This window comes from Callorhinchus milii, unplaced genomic scaffold, assembly GCF_018977255.1.
Source record: "Callorhinchus milii isolate IMCB2004 unplaced genomic scaffold, IMCB_Cmil_1.0 Scaffold6, whole genome shotgun sequence".
NCBI classification, from domain to species: Eukaryota; Metazoa; Chordata; class Chondrichthyes; order Chimaeriformes; family Callorhinchidae; genus Callorhinchus; species Callorhinchus milii.
This window is the reverse complement of record NW_024704747.1, coordinates 4,416,193-4,429,049: the sequence shown is the minus strand read 5'-3', so window position 1 is coordinate 4,429,049 and position 12,857 is coordinate 4,416,193. Positions and strand designations below refer to the sequence as shown.

At 41.2% G+C, this 12,857-nt stretch overlaps 1 protein-coding gene across 6 annotated transcripts in view; it reads left to right on the top strand.

Annotated features, from left to right (window-relative positions):
* The window catches only part of LOC103180464 (methyl-CpG-binding domain protein 5), a 103,976-nt gene that overhangs the window by 71,759 nt on the left and 19,360 nt on the right, over positions 1-12,857 (top strand). For 3 of the 6 annotated variants that reach the window (XM_007896349.2, XM_042336047.1, XM_042336048.1), the window contains exons 6-7: positions 35-106; positions 11,261-12,259. The exons of 1 other annotated variant lie outside the window; for it this stretch is intronic. In XM_007896349.2, coding sequence (XP_007894540.2) covers positions 35-106; positions 11,261-12,259 — 1,071 coding nt within the window. The remainder of the gene's footprint in view (positions 1-34; positions 107-11,260; positions 12,260-12,857) is intronic. 2 more of the 6 variants (XM_007896348.2, XM_042336050.1) reach the window with 2 other exon arrangements.

Here is a 12,857-nt window from a genome sequence, read left to right as displayed (position 1 = left end):
CTTCTTGCCTTACCTTCACGCTTTCCTCTGTCAGGAGGGCGGGATGGTCTATTCCATGGACATCTTCACAGACGTCAACGGTGTGCCAGGGTCAGCCTGTCAGGAGGTATGCTTGAGCTGTTTAGGAACAGAACCCATCTTCTCCCTCCCATATCAGATAAATCCTTCCACATAGTTAAAATAAAAGTGTTTTTTTTAAAAAAAAACTTTAATTTCCACGTACAAGACACATGGCCCGAGCCATTTATAAACTTCTGGGATTCAACCAATCTTGAAAGGGTTTCACTGTTGAGTACTTTAGCTTAATTACGTGGGAAGAATTCATCCTTTTATCATCCTTTTCATTTTTCTTCTGTCTATTTCTGTTGGTTTCCTAAATATGTTTCACCTGAACAACTACATTTGGTGATGGTTTAAGTTAGTAGATTTATCCATTCATGGGGCCTAGGTTTGAATCTCACCCTTGAGTGATGTGATTGAAGATTCTTTCGATTGATTTCTTTGAAGAGCAAATTAAATAGACTTCTGTTAGGAAATAATAATGTCAGGATACAATATATACATTGGGACACATCATGTCATGCGACTGCTAGGATGGTGAAAGGCGACCTGGATGGACAACAACAACAAAATTACATTTGTAAAGTGCCTTTCACGTCGGGAGGACATCCCAAGGCACTGGACAGACAGAGTTTCGGACCCGAGCTCGGGGTCGGGGTGGAAGGCAGGAGGGGAAGCAGGGAGATCGAAAGCACGGTTGAAGAGGAGGGTCTTGAGCTGGGTCTTAAAGATGGCAAGGGAGGGAACGAGGCAGAGGGACTGCGTGATGGAGTTCCAGAGGGTGGGGGCAGTGTGGCGGAAGGCCCGCCCGCCATAGTAGAGCGAGCAAGGCGGGAGACGTGAAGCAGGCGGGAGACGTGAAGCAGGCTGGAGCCTGCTGAGCGGTGGATGCGAACAGGGTGGTAGGGAGTTAGGAAGTCAGAAAGGTAGGGGGGAGCAAGTCTCTGGAGGGCTTTGAAGGTGAGGACCAGGTTCTTGAACTGTATCCTCTGTGATGGGAAGTCAGTGGAGTTGGGCGAGGATGGGGGTGATAGTGTCGTGGAGCCTAGTGCAGGAGAGGACACAGGCTGCAGAGTTCTGGATGATCTGCAGCCTGTGGAGGGAGGAGTTGGGGAGGCCGACAAGCAATGAGTTTGCATAGTCAAGCTTCGGTGTATTGAAAGCATGTATGAAGGTTTCGGCGGCCTGCGGTATGAGATAGTGTCAGAGCCGGGCGACGTTGAGGAGGTGGGGAAGGCAGAATGGGTCATGGCGTAGATATGGGGTAGAAAGGATAATTGAGGGTCAAACAAGACCCCAAGGTTCTGGACTGGCTTAGAAAGATGGAGTGTGCAACCATGGACGGTGATGCTGTTAGCGCCTGAGGTGAGGAGGCGCTGACGGGGGCCAATCAGGAGAGCCTCGTTCTTGTTGACGTTCAACTGAAGAAAGTTAGCTCTCATCCAGGACTTGATATCTGACAGACATTCTGTCAGCACAGCAGTGGACCTTAGTCTTCTTTCGCAAATTCTTAGGTTCTTAAGTTTGTAGATCTGGACTAAATGAGCACAGACAATCCCCAGCACAAAATTGTCCACACTTTGACACAAGCTGCTGATTTTAGCCAGAAGCATTGCAAGAAATGCTGGGATAAGAAGTAGTGGGGTGTGAGCAGAATCACACTGGTGCTATAAAGTGGGATAATGTAGTGGTTAAGTTTTAAATCAAATATGGGAGGTTGGAGAAGGTTCACTCTGGATCTGACTGTGCATGGCATGTCTGATTCTCGCATTTTGAAAAGTCTTCGAAATCTAAGCGCCACAAAAATTCTGTAAAATTGGGGGGGGTAAAAAAATACTGGATGTTCATAACTTATTTGTAAGGGTTCTTTGCACTGCAGTTGGGATTTGAATTGTAAATTAGGTGAATGCAATTTATTTGGGTTGTGTAAGCCACATGTAAATGCATCTATTATGCGAGTTATGTAACCTTTCAAATTCTGTAATCCTTTCATTGGTTCATTACGTAATCCGGGACATTTGTAATTGCCACTGGACACATATATTTCACACAACTTGCATAATAGACCCTATAGTCGAGGAACAAATCGAAAGTGCGATTTCAATGTTTTATTTTTAAAAAGTTTTGAAATATCCTGAATTAATCATAGTATCCATAGAAAACACACACCGGACAACAGTGGTTTATACAAAACCATTCCAGTTTAGTACAGTTTAACTATCAAATACTTCTGAAGTACATTATGATAAACTCAACATGATTATTTATGTAAATCACTGGTTCCTGGATTGTATTCTGTGCATATGGTTAGTTAATGGAATGATCTATTTCATATATGCAGCAAGATTGTAAAATTTTACTTTTATAAATTGCAGATTTAACATTAACATGAATCCAGCAACAAAAATTGAAGGTTGTTTATGGTAAATAATTGAATCCAGCATGTTTTTATATGAGACTTACGCTTTTGTGTCAAGAAAGGTCTGAAAATATTCTGATGGCAGCTCAGTGTCAGCATAAACTCAACATGCGTTGGATAAACTGGTGATAATTCAACTCCTGTATATTGCTGCACTCAGTAACTCGACGATACCAGTTTCCCCAGGCACATTAATGTTCTGTGGTTTAAAGAAAATTCAAAAGCCATCAAAGGAAATAGGGCCAACCCTTCCTGCAAGTGTGTGAAGTTAATCAAAATAGCTCCTACAGATTTAGTCATTCTTTTCAAAAATAAAACTACCTCCCCCTACATAGAGAGGGTAACCACATTTATGTTTTAAATTGCTTGATAATCATTAAAACATTAGACATTGCAAAATAGAATAATGAGATGCTCTTTAATAAACTTTCCATGTGATATAATTCTTCAAAATTCTGTCTGTCTCACAACACAGCGTGTCCATAAATGTGCAAAGCTGCATCACATGACATAATTTTGTATACCAGGCCAGTATCTCACTCTGTTCCCCGAATTGTTGTACAAAATGGGTGAGATTCATAGAATCCTACAGCACGGAAGGAAGCCATTCAGCCCATCATGCCTATGCCGGCTCTTTGAACGAGCTACCCAATTAGTCGCACTCCCCTGCTGTTTCCCCGTAGCCTTGCGATTTTCTTTTCTATTCAAGTAAATATCCAATTCCAATATCCAATAATAATTTTGAAAATTATCATTGAATCTACTTCCACTACCCTTTCGGGCAAGGGCGTAAAAACAGATCGTAAAAACTCGATGCCTTAAAAAAAAGTCTCATCTCCCCTCTGGTTCTTTTGCCAATTATCTTGAATGTGTGTCCTCTGGTAACCAATCTACCCGTCTGTGGAGACGGTTTCTCTTTACTTACCCTTATCAAAACCCCTCATAATTTGGAACATCTCTATTAAACCTCCCCTTAAAACGTTGCTTTGTGTACAGTTAAATTCTGTCCCATTTCTTATACTGTATGAACCTAATAAACCTCACGACCAGTGATTAGCGCAAAATAACACACTGCAGATTTGTTTTAAATGCCACATGATTTTGCATGAACCTCCAGTACCTAATTATGTGTCCTCCATAGAGAGTTGCAATGTTTAATTGATTCAAATGTGCTTTTGTTTAGCGGTTTGATACCTGTTGATTTTCAATTGTGATCCGATTATCCTTGGCTATCTTATATTTGCTTTACCCATAAGCTAACAGGCACCGTGCTTACATAACTTAATATGGTGGTTTAGATTGCTTTTTAAGAAAAACAGAAAGTAGGGTTGATTCCATCAGAATGATGCATGAAAACAAAATGATGAATCTGCGTTGTAAACATGGGTCAGACTTGCATTCACTGCATGAGTCTAGCCCACAATTATAGCTAAATCCACTAGATCCACATTGGTTTGTGGGACACTACTGTACGCAATTGGCTGCTGCATTTCACCCACAAAATACACAGTCAATTGACGTTACAGTATATTCTGTGAAGCGCTTTGAGCCGTCTTGAAATTGTGATAAGGCGCTATATCAAATGCAAGGACTATTATATGTAGCTAAAAATGGCAATCATTTTGTTGTGTAATAATATAATAATCCTTGTATTTGATATAGCGCCATAGGGCGTCTTCAAGACGTCTCAAAGCTGTTCACAGAATATACTGTAAAGTGAATTGACTATATTTTATCAGCGAAACGCGGCAGCCAAATGTGCACAGCAGGGAACCACAAACAGTCATGGATTGAGTGACCAAATTAATGTTATTTATTTATTTTGAAGGAATTATTATCCCCGGGAAGGCGATCTGCCAATTGACTAACAACCAGGTTCCTACTTACTGCTAAGTAAACAGAGACGTGTGGAGTAAGGAAACTTGCCCAATGCTTTGCCCTGCCTGGGATTCAAACTCTTGCTTGCAAGGCGAGTGCTCTAACCACTGAGCTACAGGACTCCGTTACTATGTTATGGGGAGATCCCATTAAAAACAAACCACAACAAGCTAGGTATTTTTAGTGATTGGTATGTAATCGACTCCACAGTTTTGGATTCTGAAAAGCACAGCAAAAACAATAGAAATCAAACTTTGAGAAGTTATCCATGGAAAAGGTGGTAAGAGGTCCAGTAAAACTCGCATAAGTCGTACCAGTCAGGACTGCAACATTTAACATGACTTGCGCGAAGTCCATATTGCAGGCAACTGTACAAGTCGTATAAAATCCAATTGATCAATAATCTGCACTGCATGTGTAATTCAGTGAGGCTGGTAAGTGCACATGTGGTGACAGGTCATAACTGCATTTCCCACGATTCAATGAGCCTTGACCCAACGCCGCATGTGCACTTTCTGACAAGCATTGAATCGCGGGAAATGAGGTTCTTCTGCCCATGCAGCAATGGATCAAGCCTTTTTAAGTTGTTCTCGGCTGTGGGTGGAGGTGGAATGTTTTGTACACCTCCTGTTTTCCAGCTGCAGATGTTTCACTGTCCAGCATATAGTTCAGTGCTTCCCTTATTTTCAGAAGAAGCTTTTGAAACAATTCTGGAAAATTGAACAGATTTTAGTACTTCATGAAGACATTTGCCGTTAGCTTCCTTCTCTGTATTTGTGATTTCTCTATGTATTATTTAACTGACGTACAGTGAATATACCATTTGATAAGTAAAGCCTGGTTAAAATCACACAGCGTTGAGCAGCACATTATGTACTCAACTGATCTAAGTTATTGCACGTGTTAGCTCAGAGGAGAGATTTTAATGAAGCATTTAGTAAATATCACAACAATGTAGATCTTGGATAAAGAAAAGGAAATGTGTGGGCAGGTATTGATGATCTGGTGAATAATAGCTTAAGAGAACGCACAGCTCTTTGATTCTGTTAATGGGGTTTGATGACTCCAGTGGAATCCCGTAGCTCAGTGGTCAGAGCACTCGCCCTCGCAAGCGAGAGGACCTGGGTTCGATTCCCGGCAGGGCGAAACGTTAGGCAAGTTTCCGTACTCCAAACCCCTCGGTTCACCCAGCAGTAAGTAGGAACCCAGTTGTTGGTTGACTGGCGGATCGCTTTTCCGGGAGTAATAACTCCTTCAAAAAAAAATAATAAATTGATCACTCAATCCACGACTGTTTGTGGGACACTGCTGTGCGCAATTGGCTGCTGTGTCAGGCAATTCACTTTGCAGTGTATTCCGTGAAGGGCTTTCAGGTGTGAGAAGGCGCTAAATCAAATGCAAGGATTATTATTAGTATTATACTTTTTAACTTCCATTGTATATCTTAACAATACCTGTAAGAGAATGCATTTGTACCACCTTTAACACGAGGTTCCAGAGCTTGAAGTTGCTTTGGATGAGGAGCTTGCCTCGCCACAAAAATTGCTACCATTTCCCAAAGGAAAAGTCACTGCAGTGTCAGTGTCGCGTGTATGTTGATCATTTTGCCACATTATTTAACACATTTTTGCATTTGCCGCAACCAGCCTAACTGTATTCGAGGCAAAGGTGATCCATCTCAATTTTCCAAATCCATCATTATTTCAGTATTACAAACTTGGGAAAATGCAGTGCTAAAGTGTCTACTCAGTGACATTAAATGGGTCCACATGTTCGCCAACATCACCAAATCCTGACTCTGGCACTGTGACTTTTTCCTCAGGAGGCAGAAACAATTTGCTGTGGAGGCAGCTGGTTTTTTTCTGCCGGCATATAATGGTGCAGGTTAATGTGTTGCTGGGAAAATCATTCACTTTTTAATTATGGCTTGCTTACCGAGGGTGATTGGGGGCAAACGAGTCATTTAAAAGCCACATAAGGCAATCGGACACATTCCTATTCAATCATTGCATTTGGTTTAATTGGTTTGCCGGTTCAGACTGGCATAAATATTTAGCATTCAAGTGGAAATGTTCTAGTTTTCAGTCTCTGGTTTGAGAAGTTTATCAGTAACACTGCACGTTTCACTTACATAACTTAGAATTGAGACAATATGTTTCTCTTAAAGACTGTCTAAGCTCTTGCATCCCTCCCTCCCTTTATTATTCTGCTCTATTGGCCCTTCATGTACATTGTGTCCTGTTTGGGAATGTGCAGCAAAGCAGCCCTTGAACAGCGATTTCGCAAATAATGTTCATGTCTGGGCCAAGAGATGTTTCAGCGATTCCAAAGGGATTTGTCATGGGGCAGTTTTCCCCCTCCTTCCCCCCCAATGACCTTGTTAAAACTGGCAAACACACCCCAGATAACAGGAGCCTTGTTGTAAATCACAGCCTCGATTTTGAATCATTGTCCAATGCTGTGGCGTAGCTGCTATGCTCAATGTTTCCACCACTTAATATTGGTGCGTTTAAAGATTGCATCATGATTATGTTTAAAGACACGATAGTTATGTTAGCTTTACCTATGTTGATGTCAGCACCTGAATAGTCAAACCACCAACAAGTCAGACTATTAACCGGTCAGCGGAGGACATAAATTTTATTTTCTGAACATGTTGTAGCCTGATTAAATTTTTCTCAGAAAAATCCACTAGTGAGACTTAGCTGCATTAAAATGCAGACGTGATATACTGAAATAAAGGTCCATAGAATTTCCCAAACGGCCAAAATCAACGAATCAGCACTGACTTGAATGTGCCAAGTTTACTGGCGTAGTTCACACCAGTCCTTGCCAGGTTCCATTGGCTCCCAATTATTGAACGGATCAACTTCAAGATCCTTTAACTTGTTTTCAAATCGCTTTATGTCCTCGTACCTCCCTACCTATCCGCCTAAAGACCTTCCTTTTTGATCGTGCTTAGAGTCACCTCCTCTTCCCCCTCCTGGCTCGGGGTCAGACTCCGCCACTGTCAAGCGCTCTGAGATGATACCCAGTGTGAAGGGCGCTATATAAGTGCAAGTTGTTGATGTGAATGTGTCCTTTCTCACTTTAGNAAAAACATTATTCAGCAATGCGCTTTTAATTTTCCCAGCCCTACCAATAGCCACAATGGCGTTAGTAGAAACAAACAGGTAATGTATTCCTTTAGTTTCTTGAAAAACATCACATCATTTATGCATTAAATACCCTGCATTCAATAAGGTTTGGAAACGAAACAAAAACGATTTGAATATAGATGGTGCCTTTCATTCATTTCTTTCAAATAAGCTGTTTACATCTTTTAAAATTTACAAACAAACAGCTTGCACTGCCCAGAACACGTAACACAAGGAAAATGGATCTTCAGTGTATATTTTTACAAATAGCAATTGTTTCATGACATTTAGGCTTTGTCTTTACCTTTTTATCTCAGTTTATTTTAATATCTTATTTTGAGCACAGAAACCTTTCCTCTCATGCAGTGCATTTTATTATGACTCCTTACATCATCAGCAAGTTATGCATGTAACATATACATCGCTACCAAGAGGTCAGTGCCACAGTTAATGTGACCAGAAAATAAGGTACTATTTTACTTATGAAAAACCCCAAATTCCCTTGGGGGCCAGTATAATTTTTTTTGGCTGAAGCATATATAGTGTTTCTTTCTTACCTGCTCCTCTGGAGTTGTGAAAATTGCAGGAATTTACTTGAATGGTACAGTACAAACTACCTGTTGAGACTGAACCCAGTGCTTCACATGTAACAAATTACATTTAAACCTTGGACAAGGTGTTTTAGCAGCAAGTATTTTTTTGTTTGTAAGAAACGTCTTTTGTATTTTGTGATTCTATTAAACATTAAAAATGTACTGTGCTGGAAGCTTCTTGTAGATGTGGTAGAAAATATTTTGAAAGCTGCAGAGGACATTTGATATTATGAGGCCCGATAACATTTTTGCCTCTGGGGATAGGCTGGGGAGCCCATCACGAGCCGGCTTTGTTCTTTAGTATACGTACAAAAGCGTGCCATTTGCGCTCGATGTTCTTCTTCGTAAATTAACACATAAAGCAAACAAAGTCATTTGGCGCTCTTGTGCAGTGTCACACTGCACTCGGCTCGGCCTTTCCCAAGTGCACAGAATGGCTTCGTAAGCTACGGTGATGCAAGCCATGCTTTGAACAGGATGCAAGATTTGTAACTGTTGGTGGCAACAGCTGGGCTTGACAGATCAAGAGCCCCTGTGCAGATTATCTGCTGAAGACCCCTGGGAAAAGGCATAAAAGTCTGAATGTGTTTTTTAAAATACATTTCACAAACATCCGTTCGCGAAGGATGTATTCTTTGCTGCGTGACTCTCCTCCCAGTAAAACCTTGGAACTCACTTGGCACGGAAGCCTATGGAAGCAGACTATAAACCCCTGGAAAGAAAAATCATTGCTACTCAATGGCACATAAATTTGAATGATGGATGTTGCCTGTAATGTACCAGACAATTAAGGCTGGGCAAGGCATTTGAAAGCATCGGACCGACCAGCCTATCCTTTATGTATTACGGTGATAGTAGCTGTTGCATTATTGCTTGGTGCTTAATTATATATTTTTTAAATGTTGAATGTGAGCATTATAAAGAAATCTAGTTGATTTTCCGTCTCATTTTAACTTTTTCAAATTTTGTTTCGATGACGTGAAGAGCGTTATATCCAATGCAAGGATTATTATTTATTATTACTAACTGAACTTGAAATTATTTGCAGAATGATTCTATTAATAAAATACCTATCATTTAGAAGTAATAATGTGGATACAGTTGAGTGTTTGGTACTTTCAGTTGTATTGGGAAATACCCTCCACAAGTTCCAATTCATTCAAAAGTCCGCAGCCCATATTCTCTTTAAAGCCAGGTTCCATACACTCATTCCTCTCATCTCTCCCAAGCCCCACTTTCTCATTGGTCCAATGGATTGAATTTAAGATCCTTGCCCTAATTTTCAAATCTTCATGGTTTCACTATAGATGTAGTCTATTCCAGCCTTATAATCTTGCCCATTATCCTCCTCTCTTCCAATTGTGGTTTGTTGTTTGTTCCTCGGTGTCTCTCTGCCTCAACATTGCCAGCCGAGCCTTCAGTCACTGTATTCCCTCTAGATTTTTTTTCTTCATGACATCTGCCTCAATTTCCAACCCTCCCTTGCCTCCACCAATCTCTTAAAACACATCTCCTTTGACTGTGTTTTGGGTCAGTTTCCTTGGTGTGCAGTACCTAAGGCTTAGAGATGTCCGTCCTACATGAAAGATGCTAAATAAATGCAAGTTGTTGAATTTCACTGGTAGTTCCATTGTCTGGCAACAGTCAACAACTGCGGTCATCTGCTACGCTTATGAAATTGGACCAGTAAGCTTGGACATTCATCATTGATTAAACATATTTTTTCTGCGTTTCTCTGATGGTTCGTAGCTTCTGTTGCCTTGTCAGCCGTACAATTTGCTCAGCCATTCAAATTGGGAAAGTCCCAAGTATATGATCCCTGCTCGGTGTTAAGATATCCGATCTCAGTTGGGACAACTCTTTGGGTGCTACAGTTGACCTCAGCACCTTAGTTAGAGGAGGGACTGTTGTTGTTGTAAATAGGTGGAGTTTCTGCTCTTGGTTGGTGCCCAGTGACTGCTGCTAGAGGTGGTTGTATATTCAGGGTGAATCAAAAGGTCTTACTCACAGGTCTATGTGAGATGTTTAAACGTTTACACGTATCAACTGGGTGACAAAAGCTTTCACGAACATGATGAAAGCTGCACATTCTTTATGAATATTGTCTTTTTTTTAGAAAAAATAACAGTGATTAAAAACTTCGAGTGAGAACTTCTGATTCATCCTGTAGATAACAACAAAGAGAGAACAAAATTGTGGTTGACCCTCCCTCCCCTGCAGTCAAATAACAGGCCACCATTTGCCTCTCAAGGTTTGCACATTAATGATATCTACTTAGTTAAGATATCAGAGAACGATTGAAGCCAGCGACAGGAAACTTTGAGTTGAAACGTCTTCAGAACAGGAATCTGGCTACTCATTATCACTACAACCAAAGTGCTGTTTGTTACAATTTAATGTTTTTAGTAAATGTAAACAATTACATTTTCTAACATAATTGACCTTAAAATCTAATTCAGAACATCTAAAATCTTCAAATCAATAGCAAATGATGTTCAATTAACAGAGACCAATCTATATAGTATTTGCAAGTGGGCATATCCTTTGCAAACTCAAATCGGTTTGTGTGTATAAAATCTTTTCAAATCTGAAAACATTTCCCCACTGTGAAAATGTGGAATGCATTGCCAGAGTAGACTGTATCAGGGAGTTATTTAATTTGGTCATTCAGTCCACAACTGTTTGTGGGACACTATTGTGCGCAATTGCCTGCTGCGTTTCACCCCAAAATATACAGTCAATTCACTTCACAGTATGTTCTGTGAAGCGCTTTGAGACGTCTCAAAGATGTGATAAGGCGCTAATATCAAATGCAAGGATTATTATTATTGTTATTGATCCACAGCTGTTTGTGGGACAATGCTGTGCGCAATTGGCTGCCGCATTTTACCCACAAAATACCCAGTCAATTCACTCTACAGTATATTTTGTGGAGTGCTTTGAGACGTCTCGAAGACATGATGAGGCACTATATCAAATGCAGGTATTAATATTATTATTTTAGGTTTACATTTGGAATGACTGACCAATTTTTATTTGGCCAATATGGTGGTTCCTGTGTTGAATTGTTAATGTAAGGCAGATGTGTGATCTACATTCACTGTAAATGTTAACGCAGAGGCTTAAGATCCTTTACTCATCATTAACATGTCTGTGTGTGGTGTGGGTTTCAGGTAGTTCTGGGCACTCAACTTCCATGGCCGTTGCTGGCACCAATCAACCCGCCATAACCAAGACAACGTCCCTTCTGCAAGATGGAGTTATAGTTACAACAGCGGCTGGAAATGCATTGCGCGCTCAGCTTCCCATGGGGAGCGCTCTTCCCTTCATCGGTCAGGACCAAACGTTTCAGTTTGGACACACTGTCCCTACGAGTAGCAATCTCACACACCCTCCGAACCCAAACCTTCTGGGCTCTCTGTCCATCCCTTTAGCAATGAACCAGCAGCAGCTCCTGAACCACAATATGCTGAATATGTTGTCTGCGTCAGGAGACGGAAAGGCAGAGGTATCAGTCAACCCTTTGGGAATTTTGAACCCAAATCTAAACGCGGCTTTGACTTTGCTCCCCAGTGATATGGACGGACAGCCTCTTCAACCTGTTCAACTTCTGGCAGCCTTGTTTCAAAACCAGGCCCAAGCAACCATGCTTCCCCTGACGTCCTTAAATCTAACTCTCCCCGAACTATTACAGCAGCAAAGTAACCCTTCACCCTCAGTGACACAAATCCAACCCTTGCCAGATTATCTGCATAGCAATCAGTCCATGAGCCACAGAGCAGAAACCCTTCTGACCAACTCTCTGGAAAATCCCTTACCAAGTCTTTCGGGCAATGACACTACAGCACACTCTCTCATCCTCCCAGCACCCCCTGGACTGATGGCCTTGAATCCCCAGCTTTTAAGAAGTGTTCTCCGCTCCCCCTCCGATGGTGCTGCTAATCATCATGAGGTTTCTCGAGCAACCTCATCCCAGGCAACCACTACCAATACTACTACTACATCAGCAGTGGCAACACTTGCTGTCTCAACTCTTGGCAGGACAGCAGTTGTGTCAATGGCAGAATCACTGCTACCCATTTCAGCTGCTGGGAATACAACGGGACCAACTAAGCTCAACAACTCTGTGGTGCCGCACCTCCTTAACCCATTGCTGGGAACCAGCCTTCTCGGTAAGTTTTCATTTGTCACTGATGTTCATTATGTATCATGCTGCTTGTATTTGGGGTGGTGCAGCAAACATTTCTGTTTAGTGTGCTTTCCCCCCCTCCCTCCCCCCACCCCAAAAAAAAAACTCTGATGCAACATCAACAGTTTTGTGATCTCAAGCACGTCCATGTTGAATATGGGTAGAGGAAGAAATGTCAAGAAAAATTGCTGTTTATCATTAACCTGGTACTTTTTTAAGTATCTGCAGCATCTATTCTATATTGGAAGGCCCCGTATTCATTAATTTACTAGTTAATGTTTTAACTACAGAGGCAGCGGTCAACAAAGCAAGTGAACTTTCTATGCAGGTTTGATTTTGAGGGAGCGACATTCCAAATGTAAATATCGGTTTGTTTGTTTTTTGTCGAAATGTGTGTACAATACTGGCATATTACTGCCTTGTTGCTGATAAAAATGCACTCCATGAGTTCTTTTACGTAGGTGTGCTCTTTTGCCTTTAAACACTTGAATTTGCAAGTTTTGTGCAAGTATAGGATTTAAGATGCAATATAACACATAGAGAAACACTGTGCTACTGCTGGCTCAATTGGTAGCACTCTC